Source organism: Sus scrofa, chromosome 2 (assembly GCF_054392235.1).
Source record: "Sus scrofa isolate SSC_HxYL_T2T_F1_AM1 chromosome 2, Sscrofa_HxYL_maternal_Yorkshire_Landrace_v2.0, whole genome shotgun sequence".
NCBI classification, from domain to species: Eukaryota; Metazoa; Chordata; class Mammalia; order Artiodactyla; family Suidae; genus Sus; species Sus scrofa.
In genome coordinates this window covers 144,034,093-144,059,299 of record NC_139384.1, presented here as the reverse complement: position 1 = coordinate 144,059,299, position 25,207 = coordinate 144,034,093, and the positions used below count along the sequence as shown (strand labels likewise).

General features: G+C 37.3%; 1 protein-coding gene across 3 annotated transcripts in view; it reads right to left on the bottom strand.

Moving 5' to 3' along the window:
- LYRM7 (LYR motif containing 7) overlaps positions 1-25,207 on the bottom strand; it is a 64,756-nt gene that overhangs the window by 11,242 nt on the left and 28,307 nt on the right. For 2 of the 3 annotated variants that reach the window (XM_013995089.3, XM_085014562.1), the window contains exon 5: positions 22,363-25,080. In XM_013995089.3, coding sequence (XP_013850543.1) covers positions 25,010-25,080 — 71 coding nt within the window. In that variant the 3' untranslated portion in view covers positions 22,363-25,009. Of the gene's footprint in view, positions 1-2,257; positions 2,442-22,362; positions 25,081-25,207 lie in introns of those variants that run through there. The other variant, XR_014838769.1, reaches the window with a different exon arrangement.

Genomic DNA, 25,207 nt, shown 5'->3' with positions numbered 1-25,207 from the left:
GGTTCTCTAGCTTGGAGATGGCAGACAGTGGGAACTGGCCTCCATAACTGGCATGAGCCAATTTCTATAATACTATATATATTCTGTTTCTTTGGAAAACTCTAATTTACACTGGGTGACAGAATGGAGGAGCAGAACATTAGTCTCAGGTGAGGCACTCCTGGACACATTTTGGCCTTGGAGACACACAAGCAAATATGTATAACTTGGAGATTAAAATCAAATACACAAAGGCACCAATAATGCAGAGCTGTGCTCCAGTAATCAGGCATAGCACACAGTCCACAGAAATACCACTTGGAGATGGCTTGTCCTGAGAAAAATACCAACCACAGTTCTGCCCTGATTTACTCTGTGATCTAAATAATTTATTATCTTCTGTCATTCTACCTCATTTTCCACATCTAGAATAGGATGTTCTATCAAGGTGCCATAAAGTCACCTGAGCTAAATGCGCTATTGCAGATGGAAATAAGTGTTATGGGCTGCTTGCTTGGAAATACTTGCTGAGAAAAAAAGTCAAAAGTACTTTGTAAATAGGGTTATTCCTGCAATAAATGACATAATTAAGTTCAAGTGTGTGACCAGAGCATTATGTGCTGACAGATGACATTAACAGAGATTTAACACTTCTAAGTAATTCCTGTAACAACCATTACCCAGCCATATTGATATAAAATATAGAGGAATCAGAATGATCATAAACAGAATTAAACAAGACTTTATTCCAGGAGATACCTGCATCACAGTTACTGTGGCCACCCACCACTTTGCTTTTCCTGCATTGTGTGTGTATGAAAGCCACATGATATTTTTACAAATGATGTTTATAGCAGCCTAAGTTCTGAATACAATAGTTAATGACCCATCTCACTGAATTCTATTTTTCAGTCGTACTTGTTCACTATGGTGGAAGGAAGTAATAAAGCTCTACAGTCCTTGGAAAAAATGGCCAGACTTTATTTTTAGTAGAAAGGGGAAGACTTTCTTTTCTTTCTTACTTTTTTTTTTTTTTTTTTGGTCTTTTTTTAGGGCTGCACCACCCATGGCATATGGAAGTTCTCAGGCTAGGGGTCGAATCAGAGCTATAGCTGCTGGTCTACGCCACAACCACAGCAAAAAGGGATCTGATCCACTTCTGCAGCCTTCACCACAGCTCGAGGCAATGCCAGATCCTCAAGCCACTGAGCAAGGCCAGGGACTGATCCTGTGTCTTCATGGATTCTAGTTGGGTTCGTTAACCACTGCACCATGATGGGAACTCCAGAATTTCATTCTTTGGAAAGGGATACTGAGGTGCATTCAAAATAAGCAAAAAAATGTGGGCTCATATATAAGCTGCTGTTAATCAGGGAGGTTCCTGGTGCCAGGGATCAAACCCGAGTCACACTTGGTAACCGATTATTTTAAAATCTTGAAATATAAGAGGATTATGAGTTTACCCCTTACTGGTATAATGTACACCATTATCAACAACAAAAATTTCTTTTGTTGTTTCAGATGTGTGTTGTGTTCAAGTCACTATGCCAAGATCACAAGAGCTAATAAGGTAACATAAATTGTACTTTCCCCCCCTTTTTCAGCCACACTCATGGCATATAGAGGTTCCAGGACCAGGGATCAAACCCGAGTCACACCTGCAGCCTGCGCCATACCTGCAGCAACACCAGATCCTTAACCCACTGTGCTGGGCTGGGGATTGAACCAGCAATGCCATAGAGATAGGCTGGATCATTAACCCCCTCACCATAGTACATTCCTATACTTTTTTTTTTTAATAAAAACTTTTATTGGCCAAGATGATGGAGTAGGAAGACCCTGAGCTCACTTCTTCTCATAGACATGCCATAATCACAACTATTTACAGAGCAACTATTGATAAGAAAGACTGGAATCTAGTAGAAAATATTTTCTACAATTAAAACAATAAAGACAACCACAATGAGATGGTTAGGAGGGCCAGAGATGCAGTTCAGTCGAGACCCATTCCCTGAGTGGGCAACCCGCAGATGGGGGGATAATTACAATTGTAGAGGTTCCCCCTCTACAAGGAGTGAAAGGTATAAGCCCTACACTGAGCTGCCTAGCCCCGAGGTCCTGTACCTGCTTGGCTTTAAAGGCCAGCAGGGCTTACATTCAGGAGAACCAGAGGGCTGTGTAAAACAGAGACTTGCTCTTAAAGGGTGCACACAAAATTTCACATGCTCCAGATTCAGGGCAGAAGCAGTAATTTGAAATGAGCTTGGGTCAGACTCACCTGCTGATGTTGGAGAGTCTCCCGGAGAGAAGGAGGCAACTGGAGGTCATCCTGGGGTCACAGACACTGGTGGCAGGCATTGTGGGGAGCTTGTCCTACCTTGTGGACACTAGTGCTGGCAAGCACCATTATAAAAATCTTCCCTCTAGTTAATTAGAATCAGGATCTGGCCCTGCCCACCAGCCTGTGGGCACCAGAATGGGAAGATCTCAGGCCAAACAACTAGCCAGGGAGGAACACAGCCCCACCCACCAGCAGGCAGGCTGCTACCCCCTCCATCCCACGTCCCGAGTCCACGACAGCACTTTTAGACACAACCTTGTCCACCAGAGGGCCCAGTACCTGGTTCCCACACACCAGTGGACAGGCACTAGCCCCAGGAGCCCTAAGGCCCTATACCCAGAGATCTTGGGGCCCAACTCTACCCACTGTTAGCAGATACCAGCCCCAGGATCTTCTGGGCTCAGGCCCACCCACTAGCAGGCAGACACCAGCCCCAAGACCACTGCTGTCCCACAGGCTTCTATGGCAGGACCTACCCTTCAAATGGCCAACACCAGTTCTGAGACACCTTGGGCTCTTCAGCCAGTTGCTCTAGGATCTAGTGTCATTAACCAGAGGGCTGAAAATTTCCCTAACATGGGAAAGGAATCACTCACTCAAATCCAGGAAGCACAACGAGTACCATATAAAATAAACCCAAGGAGGAATACACCGGGACGCATATTAATCAAACTGACCAAAATTAAAGACAGAGAAAATCTTGAAAGCAGCTAGGGAAAAGAAACAAGTAGCATACAAGGGAACCCCAATAAGTTTATTGGCAGATTTTTCAACAGAAACTCTGCAGGCCAGAAGGGAGTGGCATGATATACTTAACGTGTTGAAAGGAAAAAACCTCTAGCCAAGATTACTCTACCCAGCAAGGCTCTCATTCAGATTTGAAGGAGAAATAAAAACCTTCTCAGATAAGCAAAAGCTGAGAAAATTCAGGAACACTAAACCAGCCTTACAACAAATACTAAAGGAACTTCTCTAGGCAGGAAAGAAAAGACAGCAACAGGAAACAAAAATTCCACAAATGACAAGGCTCACCAGTAAAGGTATATATACAGTAAAGATACGAAATCATCCATGCACAATTATACCATCAAAATCAGAAATCATGAGAAGAGGTGGGTACAGATGCGGGACACTGGAGATGAACTTGCAATTAAGAGAACAACAACTTAAAACAATCTCATATACATATAGACTCTTACATCAAAACTTCAGAATAAATGCAAACCAAAAATCTACAATTGATACGCAAACAAGGAATCTCTGGAGAAGAAATATATCTCATAGTAAATAAGTGCATAATCCACCATGAAGGGGGTCATTTGACATCATTCTTGGAATGCTGAAGTCTTCTTACATCTGATTCTGATTTCCTCTCCATCAAAGAACTTATGATAATTATAATTAAACAATGCCACTGTACAATTAAATAATACAGTTCTACAATTGTATTATTAATAACCATTTCTCTCGATGGTACAATGTAAGGTCTATATTGTCTTGTTTATCGCATCACCTAGAATGGTGTAATGCCTATATTGAAGAATCAATAAGATGTAACAAATTGTGAGGACATATTTGTATAGTTACATTGTTTTTTAACCAATTTATGCATTTTATATTTTACTTATTTTCAGAGGGTGTATTATTTTTGTTATTCTTACCAGTTAAGTTATTCTTTTTACTATGCTATATAAAATATTTAATGGTATATAAGGCTTTCTTCTTTATATATTTTAGTTGCATAATATAACAATTTTAATATAATGCTAATTTTTAGAGAAAAATTGAAATGTAATAGATAAAACTAAGTAGTAAAGATGAAAGCCATAAAAATGGGATAAGGTACAGAGTAAATTTCCTATTTGTCTCAACATATTTTCCATTCCACTTCTCCAGTGGGAGTCACTTAATCTGTTTCTTAAGATCCATGATATAATAATCTGTGTGAATGTAATGTGTTTAAATGTATATATTTTATTCTGTAAAAAATAAAAATAAAATTTCAAAAAAATAAAAAATAAAAAAAATTTGGTATGAGAGTAGACTGAAAAAAAAAAAAAGATGGGGGAACAACAAAATAAAGTGAAGGAGAGAGGTGAGGAAGGAACAATTCTAAAGAACAAAGAAATAAAACCAAATAAAATACATTAAAAAAAAAGTAGTACAGGGAAAACTGGACAACATGTAGAATAATGAAATTAGGACATTTTTTTTTTGTTTTTTTTGTTTTTTTGCTTTTTTTTTGTTTACTGACTCTCTCCCCTCTGGATTACAATCTCCATGAGGGCAGAGACAATGTCTGTTTTTTTTTTTTTTTTTTTTTTTTTTTTTTTTTTTTTGTCTTTTTACCATTTCTTGGGCCACTCCTGCGGCATATGGAGGTTCCTGGGCTAGGGGTCGAATCAGAGCTGTAGCTGCGAGCCTACGCCAGAGCCACAGCAACGCAGGATCCGAGCCACGTCTGCGACCTACACCACAGCTCACGGCAACGCCGGATCGTTAACCCACTGAGCAAGGGCAGGGACCGAACCCGCAACCTCATGGTTCCTAGGCGGATTCGTTAACCACTGCGCCACGACGGGAACTAGGACATTTTCTTATACCTCATACAAAAATAAACTAAAAATGGATCAAAGAGCTATGTGTAAGATCCAAACCCATAAAACTCCTAGAAGAAAACAAATGTGGAACACTGACATAAAATGCAGCAATATTTTTCTGACTCCGTCTCCTAAGGCAAAAAAAATAAAAGCAGAAATAAACAAATTGGTCCTAATTAAACTTAAAAGCATTTGCACAGCAAAGGAAACCACTGACAAAATGAAAAGACAACCTACCTAACAGCAGGCAATATTTGCAGATGTTATGACTGATAAGGGGTTATTATCCAAATATATAAACAGCTCACACAACTCGATATTAAAAAAAAAAAAACAACAAAAAACCAATCTCCAAAAAACTAGAATGAAAAATAGGCAGAAGATGGAGGTTCCCACTGTGGCGCAGTGGAAACAAATCCGACTAGTATCCATGAGGATGTGGGTTCGATCCCTGGCCTTGCTCAGTGGCTTAAGGACCCGTATTGCCATGAGCTGTGATGCAGGTCACAGACTTGGCTGGGATCCTCTGTTGCTGTGGCTATGGCATAGGCCAGCAGATGTAGCTCCGATCTGACCCCCAACTTGGGAACTTCCATGTGCCTTGGGTGCGGACCTAAAAAGAAAAAAAAAAAAAAAAGCAGAACATCGGAATAGATTTTTTTCAAAGAAGACATGCAGATGGTCAACAGGTACATGAAAAGATGCTCAACATCATTAATCATCAGAGAAATGCAAATAAAGAACACAATGAGATATCACCTCACACCTATCAGAATGGCTACCATCAAAAAGACCACAAATGACAAATGTTGGCAAGGATGTGGAGAAAAGAAAAGCCTTTTACACTGTTGGTAGGTTGTAAATTGTTTCAGGAATTATGAAAAACAATACAGAAAGTCCTCCAAACACTAAAAGTAGACCTATTATACGACCCAGCAATTCCACTTCTGGGTATACACTCAAAGAAAACAACAATTTGAAAGATACATGCACCCCAAAGTATCCCCGACAGCATTATTTACAATAATGCAGCCCAACAACATTATTTATAATAGCCAAGATATGGAAGCAACCTAAGTGTCTACTGACAGATGAATGGATAAAGAAGCTGTTGTGTATAAAACACACACACCGTGGAATACTGCTCAGCCACCAAAAGAATGAAATTTTGCTACTTACAACAACATGGATGGACTTGGAGGGTATTATGCTTAGTAAAATAAGTGAAATTAAGTCAGACAGAGAAAGACAAATAGTGTATGTTACCGCTTATACATAGAATCTAAAAAATAAAACAAACTAGTGAATATAACAAAACAGAAACAGTCACGTGGATATAAAGAACAGCTGCCAATGGGGAAAGCAAAAGGGGGGAAGGGCAAGATAGGAACGGAGGATTAAGAGGTACAAACTACAATTTATAAAATTCATAAGCTAGGGAGTTCCCGTTGTGGCTCACTTGTGACAAACCTGCCTAGTACCCATGAGGAGGCGGGTTTGATGCCTGGTCCCGCTCAGTGGGTTAAGGATCTGGTATTGCTGTGAGCTGCAGTGTAGGTCATAGACATGGCTTAGATCTGGTGTTGCTGTTGCTGTGGTGTAGACCAGCAGCTGCAGCTCCGATTTTACCCCTAGCCTGGGAACCTACATATGCCTTGAATGTGGCCCCAAAAAAGGAAAAAAAAAATAAGCTAAAAGGATATATTATGCAGCACAAGGAATATATGCAATATTTTATAATAAATTTAAATAGAGTAAAATCTATAAAAATTTTGAATCGGTATGTTCTACACCTAATATTGGTAAATCAATTATACTTCAATTTTAAAAAACTTTATTGTAGCATAATACAAATACACACAAAAAAGCATGCAAAATTCAAGTGTGCAAGCTCAATGCATTTTCACAAAGCAAACACTGTGCAACCTCCACTTAGATTACAATATAGAACATTACCAACATCCTAGTAGCTTGTTTCCAGTTTGGACTAATATAAATAGGAAAGTTGTGACCATTTTTGCCCTTATCTTTTGATAAACACAGTTCCATACCTCAGAGTGCATAATGCTCAGTCTCAGGATATGTATATGTCCAACTTTAGTAGACACTGACAAACAGGTTTCCAAAACTGTACCAACCTACATTCAAGTCAGCAACATATGAAAGTTTCAGAGGCTATACATCCTTTCCAACTCTTGGTATTAGCTGCCATTTATACTTCATTCATTCAGGTGGGCATGAAATGATACTGCCCTACAGTAGTTTCCATTTCCATGGTGAGTAATATCATTGAGGACATTTTTCATAGCTTTATTGACTACTTAAGATATCACTTTTGGGAAAAAAAAAAAAAAGATAGCCCTCTTGGAGATGACTACACAAGTTTTAAGTCTAGGTTTCTTTTTTTTTTTGTCTTTTTTTTTTTTTTTTTTTTTTTTTTGTCTTTTTGCTATTTCTTGGGCTGCTCCCACGGCATATGGAGGTTCCCAGGCTAGGGGTCGAATCGCAGCTGTAGCCACCGGCCTATGCCAGAGACACAGCAACGCGGGATCCGAGCCGCGTCTGCAACCTACACCACAGATCACCGCAACGCCGGATGGTTAACCCACTGAGCAAGGCCAGGGATCAAACCTGCAACCTCATGGTTCCTAGTCGGATTCGTTAACCACTGAGCCACGACGGGAACTCCTAAGTCTAGTTTTCTAATGTGTGTGCTTGTGTATAGATTGAGGAGTTTTTTACATATTCTGGATATTAATCAGATATATGTATTACAAATACCTTCTTCCACTCTGCCTATTCATTTTCTTAATGTCTTCAACAGAAGTTCTTAAGTTTAATGAAGCCCAATTTATCCATTTTTTTCCTATTAATTTTTTTATGTCTTAGTTAAGACACTTTTGCCTATACCAAAGTCATTAATATAGTCTCTTATGCTTTCCTTCAAAGACTTTATGGTTTTCTCTTCTAACGTTAGATCTCCAGGACATTTGGAGTGGATTTTTCAGTATGCTGTAAGATGTCGTCCAAGATTGTTTTTCACATTGATATCCTATTCATCCACTATCATTTACTGAAAAGAACTTTTTTTTTTTCTAAGTCATGCTTCTGAGACAAGTCTATATGAGAGGGCACATTCAGAAAGTACATCTTATGAAAGTAAAAACAAAAATAAACAAATGGGACTTAATCAAACTTAAAAGTTTCTGCACAGCAAAGGAAACCCTAAACGAAACGAAAAGACAACCCATAGAATGGGAGAAAATCTTTGCAAGTGAATCGACTGACAAGGGATAAATCTCCAAAATTTATAAACGCCTTCTGCAGCTCAATACCAAAAAAGAAACAAAACAAACAACCCCATCCAAAAATGGGCAGGAGAGCTACAACAGACAGTTCTCCAAAGAAGACATACAGATGGCCAAAAAACACATGAAAAGATGTTCAACATCACTCATTATTAGAGAAATGCACATCAAAACCACTCTGAGGTACCACCTTACACCAGCCAGAATGGCCATCATCAAAAAGTCTACAAACAATAAGTGCTAGAGAGGTTGTGAAGAAAATGGAACCCTATTATGCTATTGGTGGGATTGTAAATTGGTGCAACCACTGTGGAAAACAGTATGGAGAGTCCTCAGAAAACTAAAAATAGAACTACCATTTGATCCAACAATCCTGCTCCTGGGCATCTATCCAGAGAAAAATATGACTTGCAAAGACACATGTACTCTGATGTTCATTGCAGCAATAGTCAAGACATGGAAACAACCTAAATGTCCATCAAGAGAGGAGTGGATCAAGAAGATGTGGTACATATACACAATGGAATATTACTCAGCCATTAAAAGGAACGAAATACCGGCATTCTTAGCAACATGAATGGACCTAGAAATTATCATGCTAAGTGAAGTCAGCTGTACAATGAGACACCAACATCAAATGCTTTCACTGATATGTGGAATCTGAAAAAAGGACAGAATGAACTTCTTTGCAGAACAAATACTGACTCACAGACTTTGAAAAATTTATGGTCTCTAAAGGAGACAGTTTGGGGGGTGGGGGGAAGCGCAGGGGTTGTAGGATAGAAATCCTATAAAATTGGATTGTGATGATCATTGTACAACTACAAATGTAGTAAATTCATTGAGTAATATAAAAAAGAAAGAAAGTACATCTTAAAAGTAGAACTAGGAGTTCCTGATGTGGCTCAGTGGTTAACGAATCTGACCAGGAACGATGAGGTTTCACGTTCGATCCCTGGCCTTGCTCAGTGGGTTAAGGATCCGGCGTTGCCCTGAGTTGTGGTGTAGACTGCAGATGTGGCTAGAATCCTGCGTTGCTGTTTCTGTGGCATAGGCCGGCAGCTGCAGCTTTGATAGGAACCCTAGCCTGGGAACTTCCATATGCTGCAGGTGTGGCCCTAAAAAGCAAAAACAAAACAAAACAAAGTTGAATAAAACAGATTCCAAAAGAGTAAAAAATTATTATCTTTAATATCTTTAAATAATGAAAGAACAGCAGAGAACAAATCACTGTGAAAAATACTGTACTTGATATAGAAAGCAAATACAATGCCCAGAAATGAAAAAATAAAGTCACTAATTTTAAACAGAAATACAGGGAGTGGGTACACAGCAAAGACACACCTGAAAAGAGCAGCAGTGGATCAGAATAGGTATCAAATCAGTGTAATGAGCAAAGTAACCAGAATGAACCCAATGTGAGATACCTAATAGAAGCTCCTGTCAGGAAAAATCGAGAGGATGTTTGTGAGGTAATATCTGAATATACAACAGATGAGAAATTTGCATAATTGATACACAATATGAATCCTCAGAAAGATGAAGTACACTAAGTGGTTAGTAGAATAAATAAAAATAGTATTGTTACCTACAATATCAAAGACAAGGCAAAAATCTTAGAAACAGTCATAAAGGACAGATTAGTCAAAAAGAACTACAATTAGATTACCAATAGACTTCTCAGTGATACAATGAGAGTTTAGAAGACAATACAACAGTATCTGTGAAATGCTAAGAGAAATAATGCTGATATAGTAGAATTCTATAACTAACAAAAGTATTATTCAAGAGAAAAGGTGAAGGTACCCCACTGTTCACTGCAGCACTATTTACAACAGCCCCAAGACATGGAAGCAACCTACATGTCCATCGGCAGATAAATGGATAAAGAAGATGTGGTATATATACCTAACGGAGTATTATTCAGCCATAAAAAGAATGAAATAATGCCATTTATGCCAACTTCTATGGACGGACCTAGAGAGTATCATACTAAGTAAAGTATGCCAAAGGCAAACATCATATGATATCACTTATATGTGGAATCTAAAAGAAAAAAAAGATACAAAACAGAAACAGACCCACAGACATGAAAAACAAACCCATGGTTACCTAAGGGGAAAGAGGGGGATACAAGAAGAAATTGGGACTAACATGTATACACTACTAGATATAAAACAGACAATCAACAAGGACCTACTACTGTATAGCACAGGGAACTATATTCAATATCTTGTAATGACATGTAAGGGAAAAGAATCTGAAAAAAACGTATTACTGAATCACTTTGCTGTACACCTGAAACTGATACGACACTGTAAACAAACTTCAATTAAAAAAATAAATATCCTTAAGTCCATACTGTAGAATAAATAAATAAATAAATGGAGAAGAGACAAATGAGAGACAGATCTCCCATAAAGAAGAATTCCAAGTGATTTACATAGATGCCTGTCAAGGAGGTGGACTGTAACTTGCCCAGTCTGTTTGGCTATAACCTAATGACCTGCTTCCAAAGAAAGCCATATGCAGTGCGGAGAGGGAGAGAAATAACTTCACAATGGAGAAACATGGAAAATATTAGATTACCAGGTGATCAAGGGTGATATCAATGAGAAGGTTGATATCATGTTAGTAGCACATACCCTCAATATTATATGCTGAAAATGGCTCTTCCTTCTGTGGGTTCATTCTTATAACCCATAAACTCAATCTTTCCACAAGAAAATCTTGAATGAGGGACATTCTACAAAAATACCTAACCACTACCTGTCAAAACTTTCGAGGTTATCAAAAACAAGGGAAGCATGAGAAACTTGTAGCCTAGAAGAGTCTGATACACAATGGCAAAAGGTAATGGAATAGCCTTGATGAAATACTGGAAAAAGAACAAAGGACGTTAGGAAAAATTAAGGAAATACTCATAAATTATTGAGTTTAGTTAACAATAATGTATCAATATATTTACAACTTCTCTGTAAATCTAAAATGATTTTAAAAGTTTAAATATCTAAAACAAACAAAAGAAAATTATTAAATGTATAGCTGCAGCTATCCATAGTTATTTACTATACATTTTTATTAATTTTTGGCCTTGAAATGTCTCCTGGCAAATATACTAGTATCAGAGTAGTTGTCCAGCACAAAACTATAGCCAGGCAGGAATTTTGTTCAAGTGTGGAGGCATGCAGAAAATAACTTACTCCATGCAATTTTATCTCAAATAAATGTTGAGTTTTACATTTGGAGAAAAGAAAAATACAGGGAGGTCATAACTATGCTAGTACTTCCAAAAAGAGAGAGAAAAAAGGTGAAAAATATTTTCACAGACTCACTGAAAGAACTATTAAGAATGTACAGAATACAGAATGTATATATACAGAATATATGGGTCTACCCCTGAGGTCTCTCTTCTCATCAACTGCTTTTCTTCGGCTTTGACCAACACTACACTTTAAAAAATCATTTATGGCTTTGTAGTGCTTTTTTAAAAAAAGCTTTATTATGTTTGGAATACAGTAAACCGTATAAACACATTAAAATTTACATATGTACTTTGTAACATTTTGACATATTCATACACCCATGTAACCATTACCACATTCACCATCCTTTAAAATTTCCTTGTGCATCTTTTTTCTTTTTGGCTGCACCTGGGGTATGTGAAACTTCCCAGCCAGGGATTGCACCTGTGACACAGCAGCGACCCAAGCTGCTGCACTGATGATGCAGGATCTTTAAGCTTCTGCACCACAAAGGAACTCCTCCTCATGCATCTTTTAAATCCCTCCCTTCACCCATCTCCCTGCTCTCATCCCCTGCCAATCACTGATCTGCTTTCAGTCATTATGAATTAACCTGCATTTTCTAGAATTTTATATAAACCAAATCATAAAATATGTACTTGACTTTGCCTGGTTTCTTTCACTCAGGGTATTTAGAGATTCATCCATGTTGGTGTTTGCAGCAATAGTTCATTTCTTTTTATTCCTGAGAAGCGTTCCACTATACAGACATATCAATTTGTTTATCCCTTCATCTGCTGATGGATATTTGGGGTGTTTCAGTTTGGGGCCATTGCAAATAAAGCTGCTACAAATAAGTCTTTTAAAAAACTGAAACAATTGATATAAAACATTACATTAATATCAGATACACATGATTTGATGTTTGTACATATTGCAAAATGATCACCACATTAAGTTTAGTTAACATCAATCACCACACACAGCTGCAAATATATTTTCTTGTGATGAGAACTTTCAAGATCTACTCTCTTAGCAACTTTCAAATATACAAAACAGTATTACTAACTATAGTCACCATGCTGTGTATTACAACCCCATGGTTTATTTATTTTACAACTGAAAGTTTGTACCTTTTGATTCCCTTCACCCATTTCCTCCAACCCCCAAACTTTACCTTTGGCAAATACCCAATTACTAAGAGCTTAGGTTTTTTGTTTGCTTTGTTTTCTTCTTAAATTCCACTCATCAGTGAGATCATCAGGTAGTGTTCTGACTTCGTCTGACTTAGCATAATGCTGGATGACAAAACAGGCCTATTTTTTAACAATTATATTAAGTTTCAGGTATACAGCATCATACTTCAACATCTGTATATACTACAAAGTAATCACCACACAAATTTAGTTATCATCCATAACCATGTAGTGGGCCCCCTTCCTCTGTGATAACCACTAATCTGATCTCTGAGGCTATGAGTTTTTGTTTTACTTTGTTTTGTTTTTGTAAGATTCCACATATGACTGAAATAATAATGTATTTGTCTTTCTCTATTTGTCTTATTTCACTCAGCATAATACTATCAAGGTCCATCCATACTGCTGCAAGTGGCACAATTTCATTCCTTTTTATGGCTGAATAGTATTCCATTGTGTATACATGTCACATCTTTATCCATTCACCCACTGATGGACACTTCTTTCCATATCTTGGCTACTACAAATAATGCAGTGAACACAGGGGTGCATGTATCTTTTTGAATTAGTGTTTTTATGTGTTATGATAAACACGTATAAGTGGAATAGATGAGTCATACAGTTGTACTATTTTAATTTTTTAAGGATCCTCCATATGTTTTCCACAGTGGCTGCACAAATTTCCACTCCTACCGACAGTACCCAAGAGGTTCCTTTTCTCCATATCCTTGTTGACACTTGCTATTTTTTGCCTCTTTAATAAGACCCATTCTAACAGGTCTGAGATAGCTCATTGCGGTTTTTTTTTTTTTTTGTCTTTTTAGGGCCGCACTGGTGGTATATGGAGGTTCCCAGGATAGGGGTTGAATTAGAGCTGTAGCTGCTGGCCTATATCACAGCCACAGCAACGCAGGATCTGAGCCTCGTCTGTGACCTACACCACAGCTCACGGCAACGCCGGATCCCTAACCTGCTGAGCAAGGCCAGGGATCAAACCCACAACCTCATGGTTCCTAGTCCGATTCGTTTCCACTGCACCAAGACGGGAACTCCTCATTGTGGTTTTGATTTGAATTACCCTGATGATTACTGATGTTGAGCATCTTTTCATGTACCCACGGGCCATCTTTTTGTCTTCTTTGGAAAAATGTCTATTCAGATCCTCTGAAAAGGATCCACTTGAAAGATTAGTTTGTTTTGTTGATATTGACTTGTATGAGTTCTTTTTATCAGATATATTATTTGCAAATATCTTCTCCCATTCTGGAGGCTGCCTTTTCATTTTGTTGATGGATTCCTTTGTTGTGTAATATAAACATGTTAAGTCTTGTATAGATAAATGGTTTTACTTATTTTAGGTAAATACCTAGGATTGAAAAGTCTGGATTATAAACGAAGTGCATGTTTAACTTCATAAGAAATTGCTGATTAGCTTTCTAAAGTATACTCCTTCCAGAAATGTGTGAGAACTTCAGTTCCTCTACATTCTTGCCACAGCTTAATAATTTTCAGTTATCTTTAATAACTTAAAATTCTAATTCTAGCTATTCTAATAGGCATGTATAAGTATCTCACTATGATTTTAACTTTTTTTTTTTTTTTTTTTTTTTTTTAAGGGCCGCATCTGCAGCATATGGAGATTCCAAGGCAAGGGGTCCAATCGGAGCTACAGCTGCCAGCCACAGCCACAGCCATGCCCAGATTTGAGCTGCGTCTGTGACCTACACCACAGCTCATGGCAACCCTGTGAGAGGCCAGCAATCGAACCGTGCAACCTCATGGTTACTAGTTGGATTCGTTTCCACTGCACCACAACGGGAACTTCATACAATTTTACTTTGTAATGACTAATAATGAGATCTTTTTATGTGCTTATTTTTCATTTGTACATTTTTAATAAAGTATCCAAATATTGTCTATTTAAAAATTGGGTAATTTTTGTCCTCATGATTAAAAATTATATTTTCTAGATAAAAGGGTTTTTTTTTTAATCAGTTTATGATTCATAAATATCTTCTCCTAGGCCATGGCTTATCTTTTCATTCTCTTATCTTTTGCAGAGCAATGATTTTTAATTCAGATGAAGTTAATTTTCTTTTATGGTATTGTGCTTTTGATGTCATATCTTAGAAATCTTTGTCTAACCCAAGGTCACAAAAATTTTCTCCTGTTACTTGAAGAGGTTTTATAGTTCTAGGTTTTACGCTTAGATCTATAATTGATTTTGAGATAATTTTTGTACATGGTGTCAAGCATCGACCAAAATTCCATTTTTTGGCATATGGATATCCAATTACACTCTTTTGTCATAGCTGATTTAGGATTTATGGACCTTTATTATTTCTCATAAAATTTTTTTTTTTTTCTATTTTGGCCACCCTGTAGCATATAGACTTCTCAAGCCAAGGATCAGTTGTGACCTACCCTGTACCTGTGGCAATACCGGATCCTTTAACCCACTGTGCTGGGCTGGGCACAGAACCTGAGTCTGGCATTGCAGGGATGCCATTGATCCCACTGCACCATAGCGGGAACTCCTATTATTCCTCATAAATTTGTAAGTAAGTTTCACCAGTTCCTTACAAAAACCCTACTGCAATTTTAACTGTGATTACAATAAATTTAGAGATAAATTTGGAAAGAATCAATAAGAATTTGTTTCTCCAATTATTTCACTGAAACTATTTGTCTAAAGTCACCAAAGTCAGCTCCATGTTGCCCTTCCTAGAGGAATTTCAATTTTAATCCCAATACAACCATTCCCTCTCAACAAAACACATTTTTGATCTGGCTTCCAAGACCCTACACACCAGGGGTCAACAAACTTTCTGTAAGGGGGCCAGATAGCAATTTTGGGCTTTGTGGATCATACGGTTTTTGCTGAAATTACTCAACTACGCCACTGTAGTATGAAAACAGCCCCAGAATGTGTAAATGAATAAGTACGGTCGTGTCCCAATAAATGTTCACCTCCAAAAAAGGGTAAGTGGGTCAGATTTGGCCCTGTAAGCCATAGTCTGCCAACCTTTGTTCTACATCCTTGTTTTCATCTTACCTCACTGGAAACTTTTCTGTCTCTTGTGCCTGTTGTTTCTTATCTCTTTATATATCATCTACCATATATATCATACATATTTTAATAGCCACACCTGTGGCATATGGGAGTTTCTGGGCCAGGGGTTGAATTGGAGCTGCAGCTTCCAGCCTATGCCACAGCCACCCAGGATCTGAGCCACATCTGTGACCTACACTGCAGCTTGAGGCAATGTTGGATTCTTAACCCACTGAGCAAGGCCAGGAATTGGACCCGCGTTCTCAGAGAAAACCTTGGGTCCTTCATCTGCTGAGCCACAACGGGAACTTCTTTATCTTTTTAACACTGTAGTGCTCCAAAAGACTCCCTCATTGACTTTTCTTCTCGCTACAGAATCAGTTTCTTGGTGATTTCATCCAACGTCGTGATTTAAGTATTTTATCTACATTAATGGCCCCCAAATTTTTATCTTGAGCTCAGACCACTTCCTGAACTACAGATGTTTAATCCAATGTCTTGTTAACATCTCCACTTGGCTATCTTCTAGACATTCAATTAATACATGCGACAAACTAAACTCCTTATCTTTCCTTTACAAATCTAATCTGTTTTCACCATCACAAATGATGGCAACAATATCCTTGGGAATCATCTCTTACTCCTTCCTTTTTGTCACACCTCATATTCAATCCCTCAGGAAACCAGGAGCTCTATCAAAATAAGCCCAGAATCTTGCCACTTCTCACCATATCACTGCTGCCACTCTGGTATAAGCTTCTATCAACACTTACCCAGAGCAATGCAAGAGACCTCTAGAGTTGGTACCCTTGCATTCATCCTTACCCCCATGGCCTATTCTCAGCGCAACAGCCAGAATGGTGTCTTTAAAATTTAAAATCAGATCATACTGCCCCTCTTCCCCAAACCATCTAATGGCTCTGCATTTTATCAAGAGAAAAAACCACAGTCCTTATAATAGCCTATATAACCTGGCATCTACTCCTTCTCTACGGTATCATTACTATGACTTTGTCTCCTATTCTCCCCCTAAAATCACTTTGCACCTGTTACTTGGTTCTCTTCAAATACAGCAGACAGGAAGCTAACTCAGGAACTTAGCATTAGCTGTTTGCTCTGCTTGGGAAGCTCTTCTCTTAGATATCTGCACGACTACATCCCTCCCCTCCCTAGACTTTGCTCAGCCATCACTTCCTTAGTGAGATCTTCCCTGATCACAGGATTTAAAACTGCAATGCCCTGTTCTTCCTAGCTTTCCCATCGAACTCCCTTTTCTGCTCCATCTTTCTCCCTATCACTTATCACCTTCTTCTTCTGCTATTTTAAAAGTGTGTGGCTGCACACACAGCACATGGAAGTTCCCAGGCCAGGGAATGAACAGGGCCACAGCGACCTACACTGCAGCTGCAGCAACTCTGGATCCTTTAACCTATTGTGCTGGCCTGAGGACTGGAGCCATTGTAGTTGGATTCATAACCCACTGTGCCACAGCAGAAAATCCAATTATCACTTTCTAACTTACTTTTTGATTGTGTTCATTATTTGTCTCACCTACAGAAAGTGAGATTCCCCTAGGGCAGTGAATTAATGAGAATCCCAAAAGGAAATAGACGAAGTACTTAGAACACATGACTGAGGAAGATTTATAAAAGTGTGAGTGTAAAGGGATTCACATGGAGAGTAGCAGAGATGCTGCTGCCTCAGGTCTGAAGAGGGGAGGGAAGCTCTCACCCAAACTGGCAAGAAAGAACTGCACAGAGGTCACCTTGAGAGAAACTTTGAGGGACAGAGCCAGGAAAATAAGTATCTGCCTTTACTCTCTTCCCTCCTTCTGATCTCTGGCCAGGGTCCCCCACTGCATCAACCAAAAGTCAGAGAGCATAGGAGCCACTTGAGCTGATTCATAAAGGTCAGTCTTCCCAGAGAAGGCTGAGACCAGCATCAAGAAGGGCTGAGAGTGTATCTAAAATCACAATAGAAGATAAGGCAGGCATTCTTGCTACTTTAGTTTCATGGCTGTATCCTACTTGTAGCAGGTTTACAATAAACTTATGTCTAGGTCTCTGTTCAAAAAAGAGGGAATGATCAATTATGCCAACTGCTACTGAGAGGATACTTAAAATAAGAACTGAGAACTGATCATTGGACTTACTAAGCAGAGGTCAATAACTGGGACAAGAGGGTTTTAGCGGAATGGTTGGGATTAAATCTCGACTGGGGTCTGTATAAGGAAGAATGGGCAAACAAGTGGAAACAGTAAGTAGAGAAAACTCTTAGAACAAAGAGTAGCAGACAAATGGTGCTAAAGCTTAAGGGGCGGGTTGGAGGGTGATTTTAACAAAGTTTTTTTTTTTTTTTAAGATAGGAAATATTTCAAAATGTTGAATGCTGTTGAGAACAATCTAGAGGAGAGATGAAAAAAAATATTTGTCAGAGGAGGGGGACCACTGTAGGGGCAAAGTCCTCGAACAGCTAAGAAGATTACACTGATTCTAACATATAGTAACTTGAGATACGATCAAAGTAGCTTTAGGTGTTATCAGGAAAAGGATGGGCTAGTCAATACATGATGGTGAAGCAAATTGTTCTCTCATAAAAAAGATAAAATGAGACCCTTCTCTCATATCATAAACAGAAATAAGTTCTAGATGATATAAAGGCCTGAATATAAAAAGTAGAAACTTCAATGTTCAGAGGATAATGTACTGGAACATCTTTATGATTTTGGAGAAGAAAAGAATTTCTTAAAAAGCTTTAAAAACAAAATTAATGAACAAAAAGATTTTTTATGCATATCAATGGAACATAATAGAGAGCCCAGAAATAAACCCAGACACCTATGGTCAATTCATCTTTGACAAAGGAGGCGAGAATATAAAATAGGAAGAAGGCAGTCTCTTCAGCAAGTGATGCTGGGAAAACCAGACAGCTGCATGTAAATCAATGAAACTAGAACATACCCTCACACCATGCACAAAAATAAACTCACAATGGCTTAAGGACTTAAAATATAAGACATGACACCATAAAACTAGGAAAAAACATAGAAAAAACATTCTGATATAAACCATACAAGTGTTTTCTTAGTGTCCCATGGCAAGAGAAATAAAAACAAAATAAACCAATGGCCATAAAAAAGGACAAAATAATGCCATTTACAGCAACATGGATTGAACTATATAGACTGTCATACTGAGTGAAGTAAGTCAGAAAGAGAAAGACATCATATGATATCACTTATATATGGGGTTTAAAATATGGTGCAAATAATCTATCTACAAAACAGAAAAGATCATGGATATGGAGGACAGACTCATGTTTGCTGAGGAGAAGGGGAGGGAGTGGGATGAACTGGGAGTCTGGGGTTAGCAGATGAAAACGCTTGCACTTGGAGTGGATGAGCAATGAGATCCTGCTGTATAGCACAGGGAACTACATATCTAATCACTTGTGATGGAATATGATGGAGGATAATGTGAGAAAAAGAATGTATATACATGTATGACTGGGGCACTTTACAGCAGAAATTGACAGAACACTGTAAATCAATCATAATAAAAAAATTTAAAAAATAAAAACAATAAAGCATTTGACCTATTCAAACTGATAAGCTTTTTCACAGGAAAGGAAACCATAAAAAAACCAAAAGACAGTCTACGGAATGGAAGAAAATAGTTGCAAATAATGCAATCAACAAGGGCTTAATCTCCAAAATACACAAAGAACTCATTCAAATCAACAACAACAACAAAAACAACCCATCAAAAAATGGGCGGAAGACCTGAATAGACATTTCTCCAAAGTGGACATATGGATGGCCAGTAGGCACATGAAAGTATACTCAACATCACTGATTATTAGAGAAATGCAAATCAAAACTACGATGAGGTACACCACCCCACACCAACCAGAATGACTATCATGAATAATTCTATAGATAACAAATTCTGTAGAGTGTGTGAGAAAGGGAACCCTCCTACACTGTTGGTGGGAATGGAAATTGGTAAAACACTCTGGAAAACAATGTGGAGGTTCCTCAAAAAAGGGACTACAGAACTACCATATGATCTAGCAATCCTACTCCAGAGCATATATCCAGAGAAAACTATAGTTCAGTAAGATACACAATTCACCCCCATGTTCATAGCACCGCTATTCACAGTATCTAAGACATGGAAGTGACCTAATGTCCATCAAAAGATGAATTAATTTATGTGTTACATATATATAATGGAACCCTACTCAGCCATAAAAAAGAACGAAACAATGCCATTTGTAGCAACAGATGCAACTGCATGCAATGGATGCAACTAGAGATTCTCATACTAGGTGAAGTAAGTCAGAAAGAGAAAGACAAATACCATATGATATCATTATATGTGAAATCTAAAATATGGATAAATGAATCTATCTACAAAGCAGAAACAGACTCACAGACATAGAGAACAGACTTGTGATTGGGGGAGGAGGGAGGGAGTGGGATGGATTGGAGTTTGAAGTTAGCAGAGGCAACTATTACATTTAAATATTTAAGCAGCAAGGTCCTACTGTATTGCACAGGGAACTATATCCAGTCTCTTGGGATAGACACTATGATGGAAGACAATATAAGAAAGGGAATGTATATACATATACATATATACACATATCTATACATATATATATATATGACTGGGTCACTTTGCTATATAGCAGAAATTGGCCTAACACTGCAAAGCAACTATACTTAGATATAAGATATGACACTTACCTTAATAACAAAGATTTTAAAAAATGAATACACTAAAATAAAGTCCTATACTATAGGTTTATCCTAAATAGAACTGAAACACAAACCACGTATTAGAAAAAGACACTTGTATCAAAGATAACCAACACAGGATTAAATTCAAGAGTATATAAAGGGTCAGTAAGAAACGACAATCCAAAAGAAAAAAGGGAACAAAGGACATGGACACATATTCATCATGGAAAACCACAATGATCATAAACATGACAAGATGATCTACCTCACCAGTAATCCAGAAACGCAAATTAAAGCAATGTGATACCTTTTCATACCCATCAGTTTGACAAAAATGAGAAAAGTCAGACATAATGATAACAGTAAAGATATGGAGAAAAAGGACCTCTCACACAGGGTTAACTGGAGTGTAAACTGGTACAGTTAAAGAACAAACCAATTCCTGCAAGAGTGGAATATGTACATACCCAATGCTTCAAAAGTTGTGATTCTTGGTATATATCCAGATGCACTTTTACATGAGTTCAAGAATCCACCTGCTTGTTTGCAGTATCAGTAAAATTAAACAATACTATTGTTGATCAAGAGACATGGATAAGAGTTCCCATTGTTGATCAGGGGGTTAAGAACATGACCTAGTGTCTGTGAAGATGCAGGTTGATGACTGACCTCACTCAGTGGGTTAAGGATCTGGCATTGCTGTGAGCTGCGGTGCAGGTCGAAGATGAGGCTCAGATATAATGTTGCTGTGGCTGGGGTGTGGGCTGCCATCTGCAGCTCTGATTTGATTACTGGCCCAGGAAGTTTCATATGTTGCAAGTGCGGCCATAAAAGAAAGTGATAGGGAGAGAGACATGGATAAGCTAGCTTGTTCTTACAAAAGAATAAGACATAAATGTGAAAGACCTAGATATTATCCAACAATACAGATAAATGTCAGAACCTAATGTGTGATGAAAAGTAAGATGCAGAGTATATGGAGCATATCACCATTCACTCGCATTTAAAAACCACAGAACAATACTATATATTGTTTTGAATATATTCACATTTGATAAAAGTATTAAAAACAAGCATGGGGGGAGTTCCCTTCATGGCTCAGCAGTTAATGAACCCGACTAGGATCCATGAGGATGCGGGTTCAATTCCTGGCCTTGATAGATTACGTTTTAAAGAACTGTTGGAGTTCCAGTTGTGGCTCAGTGGTAAGGAACCCAACTTGACACCAAGAGGATGCGGGTTTGATCCTTGGCCTTGCTCAGTGGGTTAAGGATCCACCACTACTGTGAGCTGTGGTGTAGGTCACAGACACAGATGAGGTCTGGCATTGCTGTGGCTGTAGTATACATTGGCAGCTACAGCTCTGATTCAGCTCCCAGCCTGGATACTTCCATACGCCGCGGGTGAGGTCGTAAAAAGACCTCACCCACAAACAAACCCCAAAAAACCTCAAACCCCAAAAAACTCATCTATTTAAAAAAAAAAAAAGAAAAGAAATGTCATCTCCAAAATTTTCAACTTCCCCATCTAGGAACACAGAATGTTTTTCATTTTTAAGTTTCAACAATTCTTTCTTTTTTGTTAAGTCTCTCCCTATTTTATAGTTTTGTTTGCCATTATAAACAGGATCTTTTTCCCATTTCATTTCTGACTGGTTATTCTTGACATATACTATAGTTACATTAATTTTGTATTTATCACCTTCACTTTAGAAAATTCTGCCTAAGAACTGGAATTTTCACTTCTTTGTTGACCTACGGCCTTGTGTTTACAGTTAAGTGATTGGTTTTGTCAATGAGTGTAGAAATTCTACCTATTATTATTGTGTGCTTTGTGAACATTGTATTGATGTTAAAAGATGCAACTGGAGGCAAAAGGAGGACCAATTTAAACACAATTTGACTCAAATCTTAATTTTAATGTTCTGAATTAGATGTTATGCAAGTCTCTCTCATATTTCCCTTAGCTTCAAACCATTAGTGAAGGATTCTTCCCCACACATGCTTGCTGTATTTGATTCTCCTGCCACACACCCTTTCTAACTTCTGCCAAAAGACTGTTTTACAAAGTCCTGCTGGGCCTCTGTACCTAGATATCTGCAAGGAGAATTTGTACCACCTGCTTTCACTAGATTTCAAGAGTCAAAGTGAAATGTCAGATAGTGTTTCCTTTGGAAACGTGAAAAGCTTTTTTAAACTAAATAACTTGAAAAGATTTAGTTAAATTTGACATTGTACCATAGAGAGGTCAGGTACTTAGAGAATCTTCACTCTCAAAATTTTATAAATGGTTTACAAAATAAACCGTATAGAGATGTCCTTTACTCTCTAGAATAATGACAATCTTTTTTTTTTCCACAACGAGCTAAGAACCCATAAATTGTTTTAAGTGATCTAATGAAACTATTAAATAATGCTAAAATTCATTTAAAATAATAAATATATGCTATTCTTTTTGGCCACACCTGTGGTACATGGAAGTTCCCAGGCCAGGGATTGAACCCACACCACAGAAACGATCCAAGCTGCTGCAGTAAAAACACCAGATCCTTAACCCAGGGCACCACAAAGACCTCTTAAATATATGCTATTTAAGGATAGAGTGCCAAATCTTTCAAAAATTTATGACATCGTTTTATGATATCTATTGTTGATATGCTGGTATATTACACAGGAATTTTATTGCACAGTCTTAAGCTATCAAAGCACTATATATACATATATATATATTTTGCACATTACCAATGGAGCAGACTTATTTAAAACGCTAGTGGTTCAAATCCTATTGCTCAAATAGCTCTATACATATATATACATATATATGATATATACATACAACATATAGATTAAAATGTCTAAGCTACTAGCTTTAATAATTATTTTTTATTCTATGTAACATGTAGATTATTAATCTACATTGCTCCTAATAATACCTAGTTTGTTAAAAAAAACCCTATTTTTTGATTAGATATTTTTAAATTAACATGAGCGAGGAATGGAACAAGAGAATTCAGGTTAAAGAAAAAAGCTAGGAACTTTTAAAAATGTTAAACAATCCTGAGACAACTAAAGTATATATTAAATTTAAATTATGTCAGCCCAACTTTCCTCAAAATATATAATAAAGACATTTACTGTCGAAACAGTAGTAAGCCAGGGAATTTACCAGTGATTTTGATGTTCAGCATTTTCTTATAAGGGCAAATTTCAAATTTGAAGCAACTTTTATTTTGATGTAGCTATGATTTCCATACACACAATAAGAAATATATATGAGAGATTAAAAAATTACGTAGCAAATCTTTTGACCTATGTAATCCATCTCCCAGACGACTAACCAATCTCCAAAGCAATGGGAGGCATTAAAGGTAGCCTCTGGTTTAATACTAACTGTACTATGTCTCAGTAATTTTGATGATAATTTTTTGATCTACTAAAATTAAGTTATTTTTAAATACGACATTTTATATCCAGTATGGCTATACCAATGTGTTTTGCCAACAAATACAGCTTGCACTGAGAATCCTATAAAGATTAGAAAACGCTGTGTCATCATCAAACGGGAGAGCTGGCCAGGGAAGGGAAGAGAACACAGTGTTCCTTGAGAAAACAGAATGATAAAGATGCACAGATACAAGAGAAACAAGAAGAAGACTGAACACCATTTTGTAGTTCCTACCATTGGATGGGAGAATGCCAAGCTGTTTTGTGATAACTGCCAATCTTGTTAGGGATGAAACATGTGTTAGAAAAAAAGCCATTTAGGTCTTACTGATTAAAATGAAGAAGATGCAGCCATACATTACATTTTCACAATACAATCTAGCTGGGGTCTAAGTACAGCTAATTCTACTCAGGCTATATTACACAGTTTGATCAAGGGCCTCTGTTTTCTTTAAAAATTGAGTGCTTTATTTCGGTTATCCTACATGATTTTATTCACCTATCTTTAGAAGACTGATTAAAAATTTTCTTTATAGGAACACAGAGATATGCTTTATCTCTAAAAGGAAACTATATAATTATTTGTTAGTTACTGAAATAATTTCAGTGCTTTAGGAAACAAAGGCTACCTTTTGTTGAGAGTTGGCACACATTATGTTTTTTGGACAAACAATCTTCTGGGGACTAAGTATTAATGTAATCTAATAGTTTTAATCTAATAGTCATTTCACTTGGGAAGAAAACCCATCAACCTGTCAAAACACTTCATTCTCAAATAGCTATGATAAAACCAAAATATTCACCAAGGTCAAAAAAAAAAGTGAGTATGATATACCTCCCTAAGCATTTATTTCCCTTTATACAGTTTCATTTTCAGTAAAAATGAAATTCTTCTTATCTAATGTTCTTTAGAAATACTTCAATATGTTCTCTAGTTTTTAGCAATGTCCTTTTAACATGAAAATAATCATGAAACTGTATTTTAATTCACTCATTTTCAATATGCCAGTTCAGAGAAATATGTCTGCATTTCTATGACTTGAGCCAGTTACATATTTTAAAATTAAAAATGACAAAGATGTGATTTTACTCTAGAAAAATTCATTGCTTCTGAGTTGGTGCATCACAATATGGCACATTTTCTATAAGAAGGTCTTTCCTAGGGACCAATTCTGAAAGAAAAACAGAAAGAATATTTAATGTCACTAAAATTAAAATTAAATGCAAATGTACTCATTTCTCCCCAAAATTTGTAATGGTAAAATATCTAGTTTTAAAATAAATCTAGAGTAGAGTAAA